The sequence below is a fragment of the Trichoderma citrinoviride genome (assembly GCF_003025115.1).
Source record: "Trichoderma citrinoviride strain TUCIM 6016 unplaced genomic scaffold BBK36scaffold_3, whole genome shotgun sequence".
NCBI lineage: Eukaryota > Fungi > Ascomycota > Sordariomycetes > Hypocreales > Hypocreaceae > Trichoderma > Trichoderma citrinoviride.
The window spans coordinates 1,245,510-1,266,053 of NW_020194711.1; the positions used below are offsets into that span (position 1 = coordinate 1,245,510).

The window sequence follows — 20,544 nt, forward strand, 5'->3', positions numbered from 1 at the left end:
CGATGATAATGCTGGTGGAGTTGACTGGTAGAAAGTCCCTTTTAGCCTCAACCCTTTCAAAGTACAGATACAATTTCAAATGGGATTGAAACGAGGAGTTTGTAGAAGCCTGTTCGTACAGCATCAAGCAGTTGCCCCTATTGCGAATAGCAACACTAGACTCGATGCAGTGAAGATGGGCAGGAGGCATTGATATCTTAGTGACTGATATGGTTTCCGTGTGAGCATCGTCACAGCCAGCTTGAGCAACATCAACCGTAAACCTCCTGAGCTGACCGAGAAACTTGTGGGAGAGCTCAGTCTTGCTCTCAGGATGTGAGCCATGAAGGTAGAAGAAGATACTCGAGATCCTTCCAAACATAAGGTACCTATAGTAGCTCTGTTGAAACACATGACAAGCAAACAGAATGAGGCAGCAAGCACTCAGGACAAGCAATTAGAGTTTGGCCTTCTTCATTGTTGAAACGTTGACAGGTTGCACCTGCCATCAAATAGCAACAACTGTACAGGGAGCCAATCAGTGATGTAGCGAGAAAGAGCAAACATGGCGCCTTCCTCAACGCCGCTCCAAGACGTTGCATTCATAGCTCGTCTCTGCTCAATTCTGAACATCTTCCTCTTCATTTTGCCAAACTGATTGGCAGGAAAAGAGAAGTCTAACCATCGACATTACGACGGCCATTGATCTACAGCAGTAACAGATTCATCGAAATGGTCAGCAAGCTCTCCAACGGCCATCAACAACAGCCACGCTTTCTCATATGGGGAGGCAATGGCTGGATTGCCGGCCAGCTGAAACGCCTCTTGGAGGACCAGGGCAAGGAAGTTCACACCACGACCATCCGCATGGAAAACCGGGAGGCTGTGCTGTCCGAGCTCCTCCTCACCAAGCCAACTCACGTTCTTAACGCTGCTGGATGCACTGGGAGGCCCAATGTCGACTGGTGCGAGGACAACAAGCCCCAGACGGTGCGATCCAATGTCGTTGGCACCTTAAACTTGGCAGATGCCTGCTTTCAAGCCAATATCCATTGCACCATTTTTGCTACTGGGTGTGTATATCAGTACGACAAGACCCATCCGGTTGGTGGGCGTGGCTATACAGAGGAAGACCGCCCAAACTTTGAGGGGAGCTTCTACTCCTTGACCAAGGGCCATGTTGAGCCGGTACGCCCAAATCCCAAGTATGCTGCTGTAGTGAATAGCGAGACTGACATGTCTTTTAGGTTTTGAGCAGTTACCCCAACTGCCTCATCCTCCGTCTACGCATGCCTGTTAGCGATGACCTTCACCAGCGCAACTTTGTGACAAAGCTCCTCAGCTATGAGAAGGTGGTCAACGTTCCCAACAGCAACACCATGCTTCGTGATCTCCTGCCCGCCTCCATCATTCTTGCAGAACATGGTGAGACTGGCGTCTACAACTTTACCAACCCAGGCGCCATCTCTCACAACGAGGTGCTCACGCTTTTCAAGGAGATCGTAAGGCCGGACCTGAGCTGGGAAAACTTCACCCTAGAAGAACAAGCCAAGGTCATCAAGGCGGACCGGAGTAACTGCGCGCTGGACACGACAAAGCTGGTGAAGAAGCTCAAGGAGTATCAGTACGAGATTCCTGAAGTCCACGAAGCGTACGAGAAGTGCTTCGAGCGCATGAAGTCTGCAGGAATCAAATAATCCGATGCTGGGTTTGCTCTGATGTCAAGTTGTCAATGTGGTCGGTTGCGTGGATTTCGCACTTCGTTGTTCAATCATCTCGCTGGAGTGGGCACTTAATGGCGAGTAAGATATCGTCTGAGCAATTTGATGGCGATCTAGATAGGTAGTCTCGACAAGAGAGCACGTCGTGCGCCGTTGATCTTGGCTGGCCACGTGTGTTGTGCAGATTGTAGCGTGCAAGCATCGTCAAATGACATCTTGGTCCCACTGATTGGCATCGTGCTGGAAAACATTCATGTGAAAAAGGGCGGTGGTTTGCCATCTGCGCACAAATAGTAGGGATGCAGATTGAAGTGCATGTCAATGAACCCTGACGATCCGGTTCACTCTAGATTGCTGACCGAAGATAAGAAGAAGTACTGTACCTACGAAAATGGCATGTGTCGGTACATGACGATTCAGCAGCACTGCCCCGCCATTACGTAGCGCCGACGAAACAGAGCGCACTCAGCCTTGGGCAAAATTTCGGCTGCGGCGAGCGAATATGCACTCCCTCGACTAACGGCCGCGAATATCATCGTCTTACATCTCTCTATCTATACGATACGCATCCCACGGCGCCGCCAGCCATCCACGCTTTGCTCTTCATTCACTCGAACAACCCACATCTGCGACGCTCACATTCACCAGAGTAACGCTCTCTCATTCGCTCGCCGAAAATGGTCGTCGATACGGCCTATTACGACACCCTCGGCGTCAAGCCGCAGGCCACGGAGCTAGAGATCAAAAAGGCCTATCGCAAGCTGGCCATTGTCCACCATCCAGGTAAACTGCCGTCCATCTCGCCTCTGGCGTTTTCAGCTTGTTTGACATTTGCGCCTTGCGTCTCGCATCTTCTACACCGACTGACGGGCTCCCCCTGACACCAGATAAGAATCCCAACGACCCGACAGCACACGAAAAATTCCAGGCCATCGGCGAGGCCTACCAGGTGCTCTCAGACCCGGATCTGCGAAAGGCCTACGACAAGTATGGAAAGGACCACGCGAAGCCGCAAGAGGGCTTCGTCGACCCGGCCGAGTTCTTCTCTGCCATCTTCGGCGGCGAGGCCTTTGTCGACTGGATTGGCGAGATCAGCTTGATGAAGGATCTGGCCGCCACAATGGACATTGCCATGGAGGAGGGAGAAGAAGGGGAGGGTGCGCCGCAGACGCAGGGAGATGAAGAGTTCCCGGGAACTGCCGAGGCAATGAAAGAGAGCATGAAGGAGAAGGAGAAGGAGAACCAGGAGACATTCGCAGGCTCCGCGTCCGCGCCGCCCCCCACGGTACCTCCCACGGTGGTGGTAGAGGACGAAAAGGCAAAGACACCTGTACAGCCTGCGACTGCGACACCGCCGCCTCGATCCGAAGCTACATCTCCGGCGCCTTCATATGGCTCCCGGAGCCGGCAGATCCCCATCCGACCGGCCCTTACCGAAAAGGCCCACGACGACACGGAGAAGGAAATCGAACAGACAGAGGACGACCTCAAGGGCAAAGGAAAGAAGAAGGGCGGCATGAGCAAGGAGCAGCGGGAGAAGCTGCTGGCTTACGAGAAGGAGCGCGCGCGCATTCGACAGGAGCGCGTGGAGGCACTTACAAAGAAGCTTCTGGACCGGGTCAGTGTGTGGACGGAGACGGACAAGGGCCCCGACGTCACTCGGGCCTTCCAGGAGAAGATGCGGCTCGAGGTGGAGAATCTCAAGATGGAGTCATTTGGCATCGACATTCTTCACGCCATCGGCCAGACTTACATGTCCAAGGCCTCGGTCCTCCTCAACAGCCAAAAGTTCCTCGGCATCGGTGGCTTCTTCAGCAAGCTGAAGGACAAGGGGACGCTGGTCAAGGACACCTGGAACACCATCAGCAGCGCCATCGACGCTCAGCAGACGGTGGAGGACATGGCCAAGATGGAAGAGCGGGGTGGCGAAGACTGGACGGACGAAAAGCGTGTTGAATACGAGCGCCGCGTCACGGGCAAGATCCTGACGGCTGCGTGGAGAGGCAGCAGGTTCGAGATTCAGGGCGTGCTGCGCGAGGTGTGCGATGCGGTCTTGAAGGACAAGAAGGTTCCGCTGTCGAAGCGGTTAGAGCGAGCGCAGGCGCTCATGCTGATTGGCGAGATTTTCATCAAGGTATGTTGCCATTTTTCGTTCTCTCAGTTGACGAAAGCTATATTGGAGGTTTAGTGTCTAACTGCTCTTGCTTTTATAGGCTGAGCGGTCCCCCGAAGAAGAGGGTGATTACCTGCTCTTCGAGCAGCTGGTTGCCGAGGCCGCCATGAAGAAGGACAAGCACGAAGACCACAAGCACAAGAAGGATAAGAAGTCCAGGGATATGACCGCGGAAGAGGTTGCGCAGGATGCGCCTAACGTGCCTAAACCAGAGCAGCCGGCGGCGTAAGATGGGGGCGATCCAGGGGGGAACGGCGTTAATGGACATGGAAAGGGAGGAGGAGAAGGGAGGAGAGGCAAGAGGAAGAAGGAGGATGGGGATGAGAGTCGAGGGAGCACAAAATGGGATATGAGGACCCTTGTTTGTTTAGAGAAATACTGTCGAGATTGCCGGATAGAGAGCGATCGGGCATAATCTTATTATATAGAGTACACAGCTTTTTTTCTTCTTGTTTCTCTTTTCTCACACTCTCTCCTCTTTTGGATATTTTCTCCAGCGCATTTACATCATATATTTTGATATCTCATCCGACAAGCACCAAGCCCGTGGAGAAGCTCATTGGAGAATGGAATTGGCATCAGATCACATAACATAGTATCTTAGGCAAGAAGATTGGAAGGCATAAAACGCTTGTTCTTCCTCTATTCCGTTTTCCATCATTCACCGAAAAGGCAGCAGCGCGCATGATTTCTATATCTTGCGCACATACATAAAAAAAGTGAAGAAAAAAAAATAATGCAAAAAGGTTGGTTTTGTTTTTTTTTCCCCTCCCTTTCTTCTTCATATATATATCCAAAAGAAACATTGTCGAAGCTGGTTAAAACGTTTTGATCTCTTGGAAAGTAAGCCATATTCGTTGTATGGGGCTAATGATGAATAAAAGGTTTCGGTTCTCCCCTTTCTCTCCTGTCTTTTGGAAGGAAAGAGGGGGGAACGGAAAGTCCGCTCTTTGTCTTGGGGAGGCGTTTTCTTCGTCGGTGTTCCATAGACAGATAGCTTTGTCCCTCTTCTCTCTTTCGTCTTTTTGCTTTGCCTCTGCGGGTATCTGATCTTACACATATTGGAAAGAGAAACGACAAAACAAACACTTCAAAAAACAATAGAGTAGTAGTCAAATTATGACAAGGGATATCATAGAAATAAGGGAACGTGCAGGGCAGGGAGGCAATAGAGAAGCCGTGCCTATTTAAATCCCTAAAGTGCAGAACAAGAGTGGTAGTTCTCACTCAGGTTTGTTGTAAGAAGGGTATTTTGGAAGGCGAGATATGAGGGAAGCTTCTCGAGGGAAAAGGAATGGAAACGACAAGTAGTAGAGGAAGAATGCAGTAATCATGGCCTTCATAAACGCAATGAGAGTAGAAGAAGCCAACGGATGATATCAGCTAAAGAAGAGAAGAGGAAGAGTAGAGAAAATATAAGAAAAAAGTATAAAGGAGAACGCCATGCAAAATCCGAATGAGCGCCTTGTATCCCCGAATATCCCGAGATGCAACTATACGTGCATAAAAGTATATGCTGTCGCAAATACGAAAGAGACAAAGAAAAGGGAAGGATAGAAAGAAACAAAGACGAGGAAATATTGCAGCAGCCGGGGGCAAAAGGAGGAGTGAGAAAGGAAGTAAAAGACTAGATATCCATGAGTGGTGATGTGAACGAGAGCAAGCAGTAAATGCACCGTAGAAATGGGCATATCGGGTCGTCGATATGCGAAGAAGAATAAATTGGCTATTAGCCCTCCTCTCCATGGTGTTTGCGAAGAGTCGGTTAGCTAATGGCCCGCAGCGCGCAGTGCTATGCCACTATCACGATCCTGTGATTCTTTCGGCCATGCCTCCCCTTCGGATTCCAAGCCTGACACGGTATCGTCGTCGAAACGCGAGGCGGAAACGGTGGAGATCGTATCGTCTTCGACTTGGGATGTGTCGTCACGGTAGTCGTAATATGAAGCTGCCAGGACGCGGCCGGGCATGGCGTCCACGTCGGAGATTCTGACCTGGTAGGCCAATGCCTTCTGGCCTTCCTTGATGAGCACCTCTGTCCAGTCCAGACACTTCTTGAGACTCTGGTTCATCTTCTGGCTGTCGAGCAAAAGCTCTTGATGCCTTGTGAGGTCGAGCTGGAGACGGCGCTCGTCCCGTTTCCGCCGTTTGTCGCCAGGCGATTCCGCCTTGGACTGAGAGGTGGTAGAGTTGGGGTCGGCAGCTGTGTTTCCGTGGGATAACTCGGAATCGACTAGCGAGTCTTCGTCCTCCTCGTCCTCCTCATCTTCGTCGTCTTCGTCCTCTTCTAGTTCCCCATCCTGCTTTGCGGCATCTTCCTCCCTCTCACTGACGTCGGTGAGGCTTCCTGCGGCGTCCGGTACAGTTAGGGACGCACCGCCTTGGCCCGAAGCTGCAGAGCCGAGGCGCCCGGCTCTGGATAAGCGTCGGAAGCGGCGCAATTCTGCAGATTGTTTCCGCAGCTGCCTCTCAAGAGTTCTGTTGATGGCCTCGAGAGAAGCGTTTGTGATTTCCAGGTCCTGAACTTTGCGCTCGCGCCGGGCGCTCAGGACAAGGTGATCAAGAGGCTCGGAATTCTGGGAATTTCTCTTACGACTGATGGAGTCGGTTTCTGAATCGTCGCTGTTCCCATCTTCTCCGTCTTCTCCCTCGCCTTCGCTCCCGTCCCCTTCGTCGTCTTCATCCTCATCATCCATCTCGTCGGCCATTTGTAGAATCGACGCCATCGTCATTGGCTGTGCTAATTGCGCCAGTCCGGGACTCAAAAGCGGCGGTGTCATGTCAGGCGCATGGATCGTGGGCGGTACGCTTGTGGGTGAGGCAATCTTCGGGACGGCGGCTCCTCCTTCTACAGAAACGACGCTGCCGGCGCGACCGTGCCCCTGTTTCAGCCGCAGAGGCTGCTCGATACTCACTCGTCGTTTGTTGGCTTGCGCGGTGGTGGCCGCCAGCTTCGGAGCCTGGTGAGCCGAGGCCCTGATCGGGGAGGTAGGTGACATGGCACTGGCTCGGAGCGTCGGTTGTGCATGCTGCTGCTGTGGTAGTGTAGGGTGTGTAAGGTTCTTTGAGGGCGATGCTGGCCGCGAGTATATCTGAGTCGTGCTGGATCCCACGGCCGAGGAGTTGCTGGTGTTGGCGCGCGTCGCCCTGGAGCTGCTGGAGATTGTCGAACCCGAGCCGGAGCTGCGCGCTGACAATCTCGCTTCCACATCTGGCGCGCCGTTTGCGTAGAAGAACTTGGTAGCAACGCCCTCTTGCGCCGAGGCCAGCGAGTGAGTGCTTGAGCTGGGGTATGCTGGAGGGCTCGTCACTCGCTTGCTGGCAGCATCGCTCGCATAGAAGAAGGTCGGCGTACTTTTAGTATGGACGACCGAGGCTGGTCGAGGCGGCGGTGCTTGAGCCGCGGGCTTTACGCTGCTCGCGTAGAAGAACTTGGAGTCATCGCCGGGCGAGTTGGACGATGGGCCGTTGACGCTCCTCCTGGAGCTCAGGCTATCGCTACGAGCCAGAGGCGACACGCCCAGGCCGCGGTTGCTCCTCGTGTCCCACCCGCCGTCGCTCATCTTGTCGAGGTTCGTCGAGCTGGTCGAAACAGTGCTCTCGGCACGGGTCTGCCTGGCGCCGGACCGCGGGGTGCTGGTATGGCTGAGATAGGAAGCCGGAGGAGCCCCGGCGCTCTCGCCACGCGGCGACGACTGCGCGCTGAGAACAGACGAGGACTTGCGAGCCAGCGGCGTGGTTGCTGGCGGCCCCTTGACGGCGACCTTGGGGGTCAGGGGCGTTCGGGTCATGCCTCGGGCGGCTCCAGCGCTCAGCTGAGGCTGGCGAGGCTTGTCGCCGAGAGGCATCGTGGCGGCGGCGTCCCTCTTGGTGGAAGAACGCGTAGTCGGAGCAGCGGCAGCCCTCACAGAAAGCACATGTTGATTCGGCTGTCGAGCAGCTGTCGGGCGGGTGAGGGGCGGTCCCTGGGGATTGGGCGGAGTCGAGCCCAATCGAGGTGCAGGCGTCGTTGTCGTCGAGGCTTTGTTGGTCGCTGGTCGCGGAGGCGCGGGCTTGCCGGCGGACAGTCGCGAGGCGGAGGGTTGCGGCTTGGGGGGGTGGTGAGGCTGCTGCTGCTGCTGGCGGTGATGGCAGGGCTGGGGCCGAAGCTGAGGTTGCGGTTGAGGTTGAGAGTGAGGTCGAGGTTGGAGATGAGGCTTGGGCTTGGGCCTGGACGTGGCTCGGGGATTGTCGACGACAGCGTCCGAGCATGCGTTGCCTGAGCCTGAGCGCATCCTCCGGGCGGTCCAAGTCGCGCTGACCAGCGCCACTGCAGGGCCTCGGGCAGCGCTGGCAGGTAATTAAGGCCGCTGTGGTGACTAGCCCGGGCCAGAAATTAGGGGGCGTGTGGAGGGATAAAAGGAGCCGGGACAGCCTGACCAGAGGTCCACTGGCGCAAGCTAGGTTGAGGTATGGAGGGATGTCGCAGGTGGCAGTAGTACGAGTAAGTGATGAGGTGATATTAACAGAAACAGGCACGGCAACGGACGGAGAGACAGAATAGACAAGATAGACGGGTGGACAGTCACGGAGAGAGAGACGGGTGACGATGCTGATATGCACAGCGCTGGACCCTTTTACGTTGCGCGCAAACGAGGCGGCGACGATACATGCAGGCGGACGGCATCGCATCGTCTGACGACTTGAGGAGAAGCACAGAATGGCCCAATCCATCCAAGCGCAAGGGTTTATGCCCCCCCGCAAGTCTGTATCCAGAAAGGCGGTAAGGAGTCGTCTGGTGCAGAATGTCCAGTGAGAGCGAAGCAGAGGGAGACGGCATGCATGTTGAAAAAGGGCAGCAGGATGGGGGTCGGCAGTGGCTCGGTACGAGTAAGAGTGCGTTAGCATCGCGCGCCTACCAAGGAAATTCGTCCAAGCTTGTATGTACGAGCATGGAGCCCATTTGCCCATTCGACAGGAGATGGTCATTCGTGACAAGTTTTAGCACAGGTAGTGGATATCGAGCAGATGCAAGATGCGATGCTACGAGGCTACAGCTGACTGACTGGTTTCCAATGCCACATACGTCGACAACCGCGCCTCGTGCATGGAAATGCCCTCGAATCATGCCCCCTGGCTCCGGCAGAGGCAGAGTGATGAGATCTGTGTGCGCCCACGGCACAGATTGAGCTACCAGAAGAATACTCCGTACAGGATAGTGCACTCTTCTTGTTATTACCTCGTATACCTTGTAGTCCACAACCTGAACTACCCTTATGTAGGTGCTCTGCAGGGCCACGAGCGAGCATCAGCGATGGCGTCAACCGGTAGCCCGTTGGATCGCCCACTTTGTTTGTTTATTGTGTACTCCGTACCTACCTAGTCAGCAGTACCTTGACCCGAAACACGATAAAAATAAATCAGGCACCGCACAGCCATCGCTAACAGTAAACGGCATTTAGACGAACAAGCTCCCCTGAGTGAAACAAAACAACAGCAACAGCCGATTTCTTCTTCATCTCTTCTCTTACCCCATCAGGCCTAGCCCCGTGGCACCCAGGCCTCACGCTAGCATATTCCCGGCCAGATCGCAGCTCAGCCTCCCATTGGCTGCGCAAAACCAAGGGATCCCCTATTTACGGTTTAGGGCGCGAACGCCATGCCTTCCAAATTTAGAGCCCCCAGATCAACTGCATGCCCTTTTACTGTACTCGTACCGTCATCTTTTGCGATTTTATCAACTTGGGCGGTTCTTGCGCCTCATCAGGAATTCTCCCTTCATCTCGTTTCCCATTTCTTTTGCGTGTCTCAGCCAGCTGCCGCCATGGCCCTGCTCGGCATCTCGCTGATTGTCGCGTCCTTTGTCTTCGTGGCGTTGAGGCAGCCGCAGTGGCTGCGATGGCCGTGGCAGAGTTTCGGGGGAGGAGTCGGCGCCATCACGGACGGCAAAGAGAACCAGACGTTATCAAGTCAAGAGCGGAGGAATAGGGCGCAGCAGAGCAAGCATGACGCCGGACATGGCGCTACACCAACAATCGCCGTCCAGCCATCGATCGACGACGACACAGAGCTGGCCTCGAGGGGGTCGTCATCAGCTTCTTCAGCCGGACAGACCTCTTCGACCTTGAGACAGCGCAAACCCGACGACGCCGTTCCCTCGACACTTCCGACCATCCAACCGCCTACGATTATCCCCCCCACGATTGCATCTCCAACCATTCAAGAGCCCGAAAGCCCAACCACGCCCAAGGCCCAGGCCACGAGCCTGCCACAACCCGTCCCCAGTCTCTCCATCGCCGATTCAGCCTCCCTCATGATGCCCCCTCCGCCCCTCCCTTCGTCCCGCCCCAACGGCCGCATTCCCGCCCTCAGCCAGTTCCCAGCTGCCAACTCGGCCCAGCGAGCCCGCGGTCCGACTCCCAATAGAGGCCCTCCTGCCGCGTCCTCCTCCCTCTCCTCCGGCCTCGCACCTCCTCCAACGCACTCCTCCAAGCCCACCAAGCCCAGCCGCCAGGTCGTCCTCACGCCGGGCCACTCCCCGCTGGACTGGGCTCGGATCTCCGGCCCCAACTCCGACCTCCGCGGCGTGCCCGCCTCGACGCCCTACCTGCGCGTGACACCCTCAATGCTCAAGGTGCAGACGGGCCGCAAGGGCAAGGATGCGTGGATGGCCATCAACGGGAAAGTGTACAACGTCTCGCCGTACGCAAAGTTCCATCCCGGAGGCGTGCCGGAGCTGATGAGGGGCGCGGGGAGGGACGCTACCAAGCTGTTTGGCGAGATTCATCCTTGGGTCAACTATGAGACCATGTTGGCTGCGTGTCTTGTGGGACTGCTGGTTGACGAGCCGGAGGGCCAGGAGAGTGAGATGGACAGAATGGACTAGATGGATCAGGGCTATACGCCGAGACGAGGTTCTATCTATGTGCAACGCAAAGAGCAAAGAACTACCCAACTAGACCATAGATGCTACAGTTAGAGAGATACCCCCAGGTTGACCGCCGGATAGAATTACATGTAACATTAATAGAGAGGTAGCATACTGCTGCTATACGACACGCTTACGCACGCAAACGACGATTACCGTCGCTTGCCAAATCTAAACTTGAGCTCGTCGTCGCTATCATCGCTATCCTCCACCTCCAAGAGCTTCGGCGCCACTCTCGATCTCTTCGGCGGCGGCGCGTCCCGAGCTGCCGCCGGCTCCGTGGCCGCTCTCTTCGCTTGACTCGTCGCCCGAGACTGCCCGCCGGTGAGCTGGCTCCGCGTAGCCCTCTGCGACTCCTCCCTGCTTCCACCTCTTCTCGATGCCGCAGCTCTGGCAGATGATACTTCTGGCGTAGCTTCTGCTACTTCGTCTTCGTCGCTATCAGAGGCAATAATCCGCGCCGAAGAGGCACCACGCGTTGTCGTCGTCGGCCGCTCCGGCTCCACGAAGGGGGAATTCCTCGCCTCGCTGGCGCCGACGGCAGATCGCTGGCTCGTTGTCCCCCTTCTGCGGTCGCTACTGACATCTTCCAGCCAATAATTGTCACCGACTCCAAATTCCTTGGCCTTGACTTCGGTGAGGGCGATGATGGTTCGGGCGGGCTGCCTTCCCGTTACCTCGCCCCTTTTGCGGAACTTTTTAAAGTTCTTCATCCCGTTCCACTTGGGATTCCATCGTCCATCCGCAATCTCCTGTTCTCTCGTCCTTTCTGATGCCCTGTCTGTAGGGCGAAGGGGAATCTCCTCCACGATTTGCAGCCGACGTATTTCGGCCAAGTCGATGCCCTCTGGTAGTCTGGCCAGGTCCTCGGCCTCGGCTCGGGCCCTGGCTTCCGCCTCTTCGCGGTTCTTTGCAGCCAGTGCCAGGACGTCTATCTCCTCCTTGACCTTCTTCTTCGTTTCGCTCGTGGACTTTGCTTGTTCAGGCTCTTCCGGGGCAGGTTCGGGTGACGGCTCAGCAAAGCGCCCTCCCCTTTCAAGACGTTGCCGTTTGAACTTTGCCACAGCCGGCGCCATGCCTTCCATCAGATCAGCTTCAGGTACAGGAGAAGGCGCTCTCTTTCTCTGCGACCGAAAGGTGCCAGCCTGGGTGTCTGGCGCCAATGGAGCGTCATCTTCTTGTGACACAAACAGCCCTCCCTCGTCCTCCCGCGCTGGTGATTGGGGTCTCGCTGCGCCATAGGCAGGAGGTGGAGTCTCCTCTGTACCTATCTCGTCATCGTCGTCGTCAAAGCCCGCAAACCTCCTCTTGACGGGTCTCCGCATCTTGCTGCGCCGCGGAAGCGACTGAGAGTTGTTTTCTTGAGAAGGCTCAGGCATCCCTGTTGTCATTGGACTCTCCGAGCTTGGCTGAGTGATTCGCTCCGGCTGTTGTACATCAGGCCGAGCATCCTCGGATCTGAGGGAGGATTCCACCTCCAATGGCCGTCGCAATTTACTTGCATCGTTGATCAGGATCGCTTCTAAAAATTCGTTTTGCTCAATAGGCCTGTGATCTAACAGCAGTGAGACCGCGGTGATGAACTCGGTGTACCAGCCAACAAGCTCTCCTTTGGCCGGCAAAAACCTCACCAGAACAACTCCTTTGCCTTCGCTTCCATCATTAAAAGATCCCGTTCCCTTTTCACCTGCAACTCCTTTTACATATCGGACAAAATCATCGGGCCGTGTCTCTTCCGGCTGGATGGGATGCAGCATGGCCTTGCCGCCGCCGTTCGCGATGGGCGCCATGAGGTTATCGTACTGGATCTGGCTGTAGAAGATAAAGGTATATCCTTCAAAGACATCTTTCCGCCGGCTATCGGGCGCATACATGTCATCTGGGTGTTGCACTGGTTCTGAGCCGCGCGGCGGCAGATGTTCCATGGGTTCTGGCCAGAATCTGTCAAAGTCCGCCTCCAGAGAGCTCAGCTCTTGGCTGTCCTCGCCACCGGAGAGTTCTGTGGCAGCGGATATTGCATCGAGGAAGGATTCCGTGACAATGTATTTGCCATTGATTAAGGCCTGCAAGCCCTTGGCCGTATTGCGCTTCTTCGATATGACGTGTGTCGTGTGCTTCACGCTGTAGTCTGTCAGCAGCTTAATGTCTAGCTGCTCGAATCGCTCTTTGAGAGAGGTCAGTGGCTCCTTTTGTAGCTCTTTAGTCGTAAAAGAAAAGGTGAAGACCACTGGATGCCACTTCAGCCTGGATATCTTGTCAGCAGAGCGCACTTGTACCAGCATCCGCATCCATAAGTTGGGCGCAAATACCTGAACGTGTCGGGGCATTTGCCCAGCATGATCTCGTATTCCTCGACCTGGACATCGTAGACTTCCCCTTTGATTTTCTGTCCATTGATCACCGTGCCAATCTTAGTTGCGAGGTCTTCAATCTTGATCTTGGATCGGCTCGAGAGATTGTGCGCATGTCCTTCGGGAACGTGGTCGACCGTGATTGTCAGGTGTTTGCGCGAGATGGTATGGTGCGAGAGTATCAGCTGGCCAGCTATATTCGTCTCAATCAGCATCTGTCCATAAGAAGCTGCACTAAAGGCGACTCGCAATCCCGTCACTCACGCTCCGATGCCGTCCTCCCAAAGAGATACGTTTTGCCCGGCCGCAGCCAAAGTCGAAGCCCTGCACGACAGAGATCAGGTCAGCTCAGGCATCTGCCGCAGAGACGCGCATCTCCTTGCTCACCTTGGAAGGCCCCTTCATTTTGCAGCAGCCACATCGCCACGGGCTGTGATTCATGCTATGCCACAGGCCATTTCTTGGAGGCGCATGCAGTGATGACGCTTTGCACGGGGTTTGTCGTGAATCTGTTGCGGGGCGGCGCGTCAACCTTGGGCTCGTCCTCGACGCCAATTCACGTGCCTCTTAAACTGACTGCATCTTCCTGCAGGGGCTTACATACAACAACTTCCCCCCCTATCGCATTCTAACGACCACGGTCAACACCAGAGGCACTGGAGGCGTCATACATGTATCTAACTTTTTCATTCGAATGTGACGATCAACGATTAACCTTGGAATTGTGACACCTTCAGTACGAGACGCCCACGACCAGAGACATTGACTTCCTCAGAGAAAAAGCTATTGCCATTAAAAGCCATCAATAAGGTAGGTGACTTTTCTATGCTCGTAGATACATCATGAAAAGCGTACATGTTATATATACAAAGATACACGCCGATATATACCAAAGGCATTCTATATCCTGCTGCCAATTATCCAGTTGCCTCGCTCAATGCATAAACATCACGGCTTGTCAGGGGATGCAGCTCACATTTTCCCATCCTCCTATCAGTCTTGAGTAAGGCACCTCTCTCCAGAAGCCTTCGTTGATTCCCTGTCCTGACGTGAATCCGAAGACCACATCAATCCTCAGACAACCCTTTTCCTGTAAAAGTCAACCAGCATTCGTCGTCGACCAGCCTTTCTGCCTTGCTCAATCAGTTCCTCCCCGTTGTTTGTCTTGTAAGGATCGAGGTCTTCCGGCCGTTCGTTGTTCGCTCTCGCAAGCTCCTCGATTTCACCAATTTTCCATCCACGAAGAATGACCATGCAGATTGTAGCAGCAATAAACATCAGTCCCGTCCATAGCTGGGTGCCGAGATAGCTTCCCGTTCCAGTCACAATCTGCAGAGCAATCGGCTCACTGAAGGTGCAAGGGGGCAGAATCATCAGCCACAGAAGATTGAGCGCTGAGGGCACATCTTGTAGCCCGACAATTTCGGCCGCAACAGGGCCGACAACCGTCCAGAAAGTGCCGGCAACGCTTCCGCAGATGATAGCATAGAAGATCAATACGCCATATACTTTGGCATTGATCCAGACGGCTAGCGAAAAGATGCCGGCCAAGAAGCTGCAGATGGCAGCCATGTTCATCCGTCCGGTTCGGTCACTGGAGTATCCCATAATCGGCCGGCCAATGCTCTGACCCAAGTTGAAGAATGCATTGATGAGCGCTGCTTGGGACGAGTCAAGGCCGATCTCGTTGGCATAGTTGGCAAGACTGAAAATCACCACCGAATAACCCAGGATGCTGAACCAGCCAAACAGGATAAACAGTAGGAATTCGGGCCTCGTCAAGAGAGTACTCTTGAAAGCTATATGCGTCGATCCTACAATCTTGTTGCGGTCCTTGACCAAGAGACTGCAGATGAAGTTGACGACAAATGCGATGATGCCGAGTATTCGGAAAGCCCATGCAAGCCCCAGGTTCTGGATCATGGCGCCGGCGGCGAAAGAGTACACAAGTCCTCCCAAACCTGATCCGGCAGCGGCTATGCCATTCGCCAGGGAACGATGAGTCGTGAACCACTGAGGAATGATGCCAACTGTGGCCGTGAAGAGACATCCCATGCCCAGGCCAAAGCAGACGCCCTGGGTGAGGAAGAGATGCCATATCTTGTGGGCAAAGCTTGCCGCGATCCAACTGGCCGCTTCCACGAAAACGCCAAGCAGCATCACTTGTCTGGTGCCGAACTTCTTAACGGCCCACGTCGCAAACGGAGAGATGCCCATGGCGCAGCTGATGCTGAGGGATCCCACAAAAGCATACTGTAGAGTTGTTGCCTCCGGGAAAGTGTTGTTTTTGATGTAATAAGCCAAGAAGACGCCGTAACTCGAGTTCATGCCCCATGTGTGAGCGTTGATGATGCAGATGGCGATGGTGACAACCCAGCCATAGCCCCCGTTTGGGGGCGGAGGCGGCGCATTGTTTCCGGGCTGCTGATCTTGCGACTCAACCATCAGTTGCAGATTTCCCTTTTCCGTCTCATCACTCATGGCTCCTTGGTCATTGCTGTCCGGGTGAGGCTCTGGGGCCGACGAGATAGCGTTCTCTTTGTCATACTTGTCGCTCAGCGTCTGGCCTTGACTCATCTTTCCCGTCTAAACCTTTTCAACGCCTTCCAGGGACGGCACAGGGTGACGAGCAAGTCAAATGGCCTGCCAGTGAGAGGAAACCAATTGTCTGCTTCAAATGCTTGAAAGGAAAACCAAGAGCAAGAAAAAGCCGATACAGGAGGAACAAAAAAAAGTCCGCTGGCAACAGGCTGAATGGGCAGCATTTTGTATGTGGTGTTGGATGGGTCATCGGGGGGCCAAAATCGGCCCCATCAGCCGTAAAGATCTGAAGAGGCAACTAATTACTTAAAAACACTTCCAAATTTTGCTGTTTTGGGCCACGCCGAAGCTTGGCTTGGAATCTAAATGCAAAGGGCGCGGTCAACAATCTCTTCGCTCTGGGCCGGGAATATCTCATCGGGATTAATCAATGTGAATGGGGGTTGCCAACTCAGCTACGGAGTACTCATGCCAACTGCTGGCCTTTCCTCCGACTAGTAGTTCCAATAGGCAGGCAGTTCTGCACCCACGATGTACGACTGAAGTCTTATCACTGTCGGTGAAGGTTCCACCGGAGATGTCTGATTTATTAGTAACAGAATGCGAATGGCAACACATGCACTTCAGGGAATCGAGCCCAAGAACCAGTTCAATGGCCAGGTCCAGTCGATGGAGGCCCGAGTTTTTCACTGGAGGCAACGCGCGGAGGAGAAGAGGCAAAGCAGCTGAAGTTCAGCCGGATGAGATCTGCCAGCCGGTAAGTCGCCCGGCGCCGGTCGTTGCCCTGCGACTCAGAAAGACCCGGATGGCAGATTCGGCACCGGGGCGGAAGCCGGAGGACAATTCCGTTCCGCATCCCTGGATATCTTCATAAAAACTGCCATATTGGTTTAGCTTTCGTATCCAATGATGAGCCGTGAGCATGGTGACTTATCGGCTCCGGGACGGGGCCAGGAAAACCTCATACCAAGTCTCCTTTCGGCAACGTTACCATCAACTGACCCTTCCTTGAGGCTGGCCAGGATCAGAGAACTCTTGCTGCTCTGCTGCGCCTCCGATGGAAATGGAGATCTTCTGTTCAAAGCATGAAACTCACCTTACTTGAAACATGCTAGCAGGGGCGTCTCCCGCTCTCATGAGATTGCTCTGAGACCGGCACTTTGAAACCCGTCGGTAGGGCTGCCAAGCGATGTCCCTCGATTGCGCCAACCGATGGAACATTTCTCCGTACCTTGCATTAGGTGTAAGAGAAGCGAAACGTTGGCGCTTGTTCGATTGTTTGCCGTCTATCAGATATCGGACTCGATCTCTGGTGTTGGTGACGTGAATAGATGGTCAAAGCAGAATTAGACGGAGACGGACACGTTGACGCGGTTGGACTCTTCATTGACGACGCATGCACGTAGTAGTACCCTCGGGGACAATGTCTCAAGCACCTCATTAGCAGAGCACAATAAAAGAGCGCTTGGACCATAGATTGCAGCAAAGTGAAGTTCGGACGATCTTCATGACTCTGGCGGTGAAACATCGTGTGCCGCAAAACATTGCTGTCTAATGAGGCGGTGCCGTACAAGACAGTGATGAACTACACGTGCAGACGGGCATCTGTACTAAAAACGGAAATCTAAGACATCATATCGCACCAGAAGACGGCAGTTGCGACCAAGGGGTGAATACATGATCTGCCGGTCGTCGATAGCTGCAGATCGGTCCTGCCCCGAAAGGGTTCCTAGAGCCGTGAGGAAGGTGCCGTCAGGCTCGAACCATATGACATTGAGAAGGTATTGCCAGATATCACGTAGTAAGGCAGGTGGCACAATCAATTGCTCAATGGCAGTTTCCAATGGCTGGGCAGACGTAAACGTCATTTTTCATTAATAGGTATATCAGCAGCTGGGTAGCCGCTTCCTGTATTACATCGCAGTACGTTTGGGAATCAAAAAAGGAGAAACAGATAAAAGACACGCCCAGTTATTGGTTATTGGTTGTTGGTTCCTGCTCGCAGCCCAGCCGGCCGGGAACCACGACTTCGCTTCACTCAGGTATCATTCCACGCTCCAACGTCGCTCATACGCAACCAAGCAAGCACAACGCATCACTTGTCCTTGACGGCAATTTACGCCTGAGCGCGCTCAGACTTGCTGGCACGGCGCTGACGAGCCTGCTCAGACCAGGGGAAGTGGATGACGGGGACCTGGAAGAAGGAGTTGCTATTGATTGGTTAGCATGCGAGCAACATACAAACGCGCCAACATGTCGGGATACGAACCTGCTGTCCTGGATACCGGCCAGGGCGTTGTACCAGGCCAAGAAGGCGGCCAAGAAACCGAACAGACCACCGGCCTTCTGCAGGCCGAGGGAAGCGTCGGCGTTGCCCAGATCGGCGGCGTACTCGGAGCAAGAGAGCATGAGGAAGGCCAGGTCGAGGAAGAAGAAGAGGAGGAAGAAGGCAAGGGTGGATCGCAGAGTGCAGAGAAGAAGGACGGTGGTGAAGATGAACCAGCCAGTCAGGAAGAAGCCCAGCACGCTGGCAACATCGCCCTTGTAAGGGCCATCGGGAGCCGTGATGCCCCATTCGGGGGTCAAGAGGATACCGTACGAGATCCAGAAGCCGCCGTAAGAGCTCAGGGCGGTGGCACCAAAGGTGTTACCGGCAGCAATCTCCCTGAACGAAGACATGTCATCAGTACTCGGCTCCACTTGTGCGACAGCAGGTGGTCCAAAAGGTCGAAAACTTACCACATGCCAGCAAGCAATTGGACAAGACCGCCATAGCCAAAGGCGAGGGAGACAACGACGTTGGGCTCGGAGACGCCCCGAGTGTGCATGTTAATGGCGGACAGGACAAACGTGGTCAAGGCGAAGGCAGAAAGACCCAGAGGGGCAGGGTTGGCGAGCTTGCGGTGTTCGTATGGCCTCCAAGCACCGGGCTGAAGAGCACCACCAAAAGCCTGAGCATACTGGCCGAGGGTCATCTCGCTGAAGTCGCCATGGTGGCTGTGTCTGAATCCGTGGCCGTGGCGGGGAGTCGTCGTCTGCTCGACACCGTTGGTCTCCTTCTCATTGGGAGCGACGTGAACCTCGTCGGCCATTGTGATTGTTGTCCGCTTGGGAATCGATCGATTGAGTTGAAAGCGCGAAGATGAGGCTGGATGGGGAGCTTGCTTGATGAACCAGCTGTTACCGGGGTATTGCGAATTGAAGAGAGCAGAGCTTCACGACAAAGAAGCTACTACTAATACGATATAAATCGGGAATGATCGAAGCAAGAGGAGAAGGCCGCAAGAAGAGAGGGTGGGGAGCAAAGAAGCTCTTATATACACGGCGTATTGCTACATTGAGCACGCTATGCCTTGCTGCCGTACGCAGGGTCGGACAAAACGAGACCGATGGCTGAGACTTTCGTCGGCGGATACCCAATGTCCCCCAAGGTCGCGGTTTGGTACCGCAGCTGCTTCGTACTCCGTGCTTGCAGCTAGCACCGCACTGCGGGATACAGGGGGTCAATCCGGCGGTCGCGAGTCAATCAACAACGTGCGACAGATCTAGCAAGTGGGGTCTGGGAACAAGAAAAGGGTTGCAACGAGTGACACGCTGGCGACGGACCTGTCCCGTAGGCCCCGGGGGAGCTTTCGTTATGGGGTCGTTGGGATATTCTTGCATCCAGTATGTGATGTACGGCTCTCCTCTCCTCCGTGCTTGGTACATACATGAGGAAGGATTTTAGTCCCGTTTGCCAGCAAGTCGAAGAGAGGTGTGTGGCGAGCCTGCTGTGTCCACCTCAACTTCGTGCCGCTCCTTTCGAATTCTAATCAACCTTGTCAAGATACGGAGAAACCCTAGGCGGTTGTCAGGCACGTCAATTGCCATCGTCACTTCGCTACGAAGCACTACAAGTCAGGTACTCGCAGTTCATACGAGTTGCGACCTACCTAGTATGGGGATGGGTTACAATTCCCCTGGGCCTTGTTCAGAACGGTCGACTTCCTTGCCGAGGACTGTTCCCGCAAGCCCCATCTACATAGCTCAGGCTTGGAGCTAGGCGAACAGCGCAGGTTCTCGCCCATGGCGTTCTCTGCCGCCCATAACAGGTTCGGATTATCCCACTAGGATTACGGGACACTCCGCTGCTCGAGCCTAGGTTTGAGCTTGTGGAAAGGCTACCTCCCGCTAGGATGGATGGACGAAGGGAACTACAGTCTCCAAAACTCTGCGGCCAAAAAAAGAACCAATGGTCAAACGAGAGCACAATGATTGGGGTAGAGGAGTGGGGAGAGCTTGGGGTTCCAGATCCTTGCCGTCCAGAGTCAAGCCCGACGAATGAGTCCAGGATTGGGGTAGTATTGACCCACATCCTCCTTGAGCTGACGATGGGCCTTGTTGCCGAAGAGGCGTCGCCTGGTGCTTGATCTCATGCATGCTTTAGGCCGCCTTCAGTCGTCTCTGGTGGTGAAATGGCGAAAGGGCGAGCAACGGCAGAAAAGAGAGAAGGGAAAAATCCTTCCTTCCCCCCGGTACAAGCCGCCACAACGAATTAGGGCCAAGCCTGGCCAGCCACTTCTGCCCAGGCTTTTCTGGAAATTTTTCAGAGTTTAGGCTATTTAGGCCTGTCACCGAGCCCGACGACAAGAACCAACAGCAGTCGAGGGGATTGGCCGCCGTTGAAAATGGACGTGTCGAGGCTTGGCAAGGGCCCTGCACGTTGAATGAGCAAAGATACGGCCCTGGCCGGAAGGGGAGCGAGAGGCATCAAGAGGCAGTCCGCCCGTAAGGCTGCTGACCGGCCGTTGAAGTATCGTACTACATGATACTTTACAAACACTCCCCTCAAAAGGTATCATTGGTTTCTGAGGCGTCTCCTGTCTCCTGCAC

General features: G+C 54.6%; 7 protein-coding genes across 7 annotated transcripts; 3 read left to right on the forward strand and 4 right to left on the reverse strand.

Annotated features, from left to right (window-relative positions):
* Positions 1 to 711: 711 nt before the first annotated feature.
* BBK36DRAFT_1138890 (NAD(P)-binding protein) lies at positions 712 to 1,676 on the forward strand (the record flags this gene model as incomplete). The annotated part of the gene is made up of 2 exons (XM_024893271.1): positions 712 to 1,167; positions 1,227 to 1,676. The coding sequence occupies 2 exons, from the start codon at positions 712 to 714 to the stop codon at positions 1,674 to 1,676; spliced, it is 906 nt and encodes a 301-aa protein (XP_024752113.1).
* Positions 1,677 to 2,106: 430 nt separating this feature from the next.
* On the forward strand, positions 2,107 to 4,317 carry BBK36DRAFT_1134560 (DnaJ-domain-containing protein). Its single transcript, XM_024892351.1, has 5 exons — positions 2,107 to 2,303; positions 2,354 to 2,483; positions 2,588 to 3,834; positions 3,914 to 4,110; positions 4,206 to 4,317. Exons 2-4 carry the CDS (start codon positions 2,378 to 2,380, stop codon positions 4,100 to 4,102), a joined length of 1,542 nt encoding a protein of 513 aa, XP_024752114.1. The 5' UTR covers positions 2,107 to 2,303; positions 2,354 to 2,377; the 3' UTR covers positions 4,103 to 4,110; positions 4,206 to 4,317.
* Positions 4,318 to 5,642: 1,325 nt separating this feature from the next.
* BBK36DRAFT_1112037 (hypothetical protein) lies at positions 5,643 to 7,721 on the reverse strand (the record flags this gene model as incomplete). The annotated part of the gene is made up of 1 exon (XM_024889770.1): positions 5,643 to 7,721. The coding sequence occupies one exon, from the start codon at positions 7,719 to 7,721 to the stop codon at positions 5,643 to 5,645; it is 2,079 nt and encodes a 692-aa protein (XP_024752115.1).
* A 1,955-nt stretch (positions 7,722 to 9,676) lies between these two features.
* BBK36DRAFT_1166683 (hypothetical protein) lies at positions 9,677 to 10,738 on the forward strand (the record flags this gene model as incomplete). Its single annotated transcript, XM_024894946.1, has 1 exon — positions 9,677 to 10,738. One exon carries the CDS (start codon positions 9,677 to 9,679, stop codon positions 10,736 to 10,738), a length of 1,062 nt encoding a protein of 353 aa, XP_024752116.1.
* A 194-nt stretch (positions 10,739 to 10,932) lies between these two features.
* On the reverse strand, positions 10,933 to 13,552 carry BBK36DRAFT_1166684 (hypothetical protein; the record flags this gene model as incomplete). The annotated part of the gene is made up of 6 exons (XM_024894947.1): positions 10,933 to 11,925; positions 11,968 to 12,384; positions 12,493 to 13,024; positions 13,090 to 13,324; positions 13,396 to 13,455; positions 13,519 to 13,552. 6 exons carry the CDS (start codon positions 13,550 to 13,552, stop codon positions 10,933 to 10,935), a joined length of 2,271 nt encoding a protein of 756 aa, XP_024752117.1.
* A 507-nt stretch (positions 13,553 to 14,059) lies between these two features.
* BBK36DRAFT_1134561 (MFS general substrate transporter) lies at positions 14,060 to 15,795 on the reverse strand. Its single transcript, XM_024892352.1, has 2 exons — positions 14,189 to 15,795; positions 14,060 to 14,081 (listed from the first exon to the last, which is right to left on the reverse strand). The coding sequence occupies exon 1, from the start codon at positions 15,706 to 15,708 to the stop codon at positions 14,206 to 14,208; it is 1,503 nt and encodes a 500-aa protein (XP_024752118.1). The 5' UTR covers positions 15,709 to 15,795; the 3' UTR covers positions 14,060 to 14,081; positions 14,189 to 14,205.
* A 1,745-nt stretch (positions 15,796 to 17,540) lies between these two features.
* Positions 17,541 to 18,894, reverse strand: BBK36DRAFT_1134562 (hypothetical protein). The gene is made up of 3 exons (XM_024892353.1): positions 18,412 to 18,894; positions 17,942 to 18,337; positions 17,541 to 17,882 (listed from the first exon to the last, which is right to left on the reverse strand). The coding sequence occupies exons 1-3, from the start codon at positions 18,762 to 18,764 to the stop codon at positions 17,789 to 17,791; spliced, it is 843 nt and encodes a 280-aa protein (XP_024752119.1). The 5' UTR covers positions 18,765 to 18,894; the 3' UTR covers positions 17,541 to 17,788.
* Positions 18,895 to 20,544: the final 1,650 nt, after the last annotated feature.

Excerpts from the sequence above, each read along its gene's own strand:
- BBK36DRAFT_1134561 (XM_024892352.1), bottom strand. The coding sequence starts at position 15,708 with ATGAGTCAAGGCCAGACGCTGAGCGACAAGTATGACAAAGAGAACGCT.
- BBK36DRAFT_1134562 (XM_024892353.1), bottom strand. The coding sequence starts at position 18,764 with ATGGCCGACGAGGTTCACGTCGCTCCCAATGAGAAGGAGACCAACGGT. Across the intron at positions 18,338-18,411 it reads CAATTGCTTGCTGGCATGTG|GGAGATTGCTGCCGGTAACA; the intron begins GTAAGTTTTCGA and ends GTCTTCGTTCAG. Across the intron at positions 17,883-17,941 it reads GCCGGTATCCAGGACAGCAG|CAACTCCTTCTTCCAGGTCC; the intron begins GTTCGTATCCCG and ends ACCAATCAATAG.
- BBK36DRAFT_1134560 (XM_024892351.1), top strand. The coding sequence starts at position 2,378 with ATGGTCGTCGATACGGCCTATTACGACACCCTCGGCGTCAAGCCGCAG. Across the intron at positions 2,484-2,587 it reads GGCCATTGTCCACCATCCAG|ATAAGAATCCCAACGACCCG; the intron begins GTAAACTGCCGT and ends CCCTGACACCAG. Across the intron at positions 3,835-3,913 it reads TTGGCGAGATTTTCATCAAG|GCTGAGCGGTCCCCCGAAGA; the intron begins GTATGTTGCCAT and ends TTGCTTTTATAG.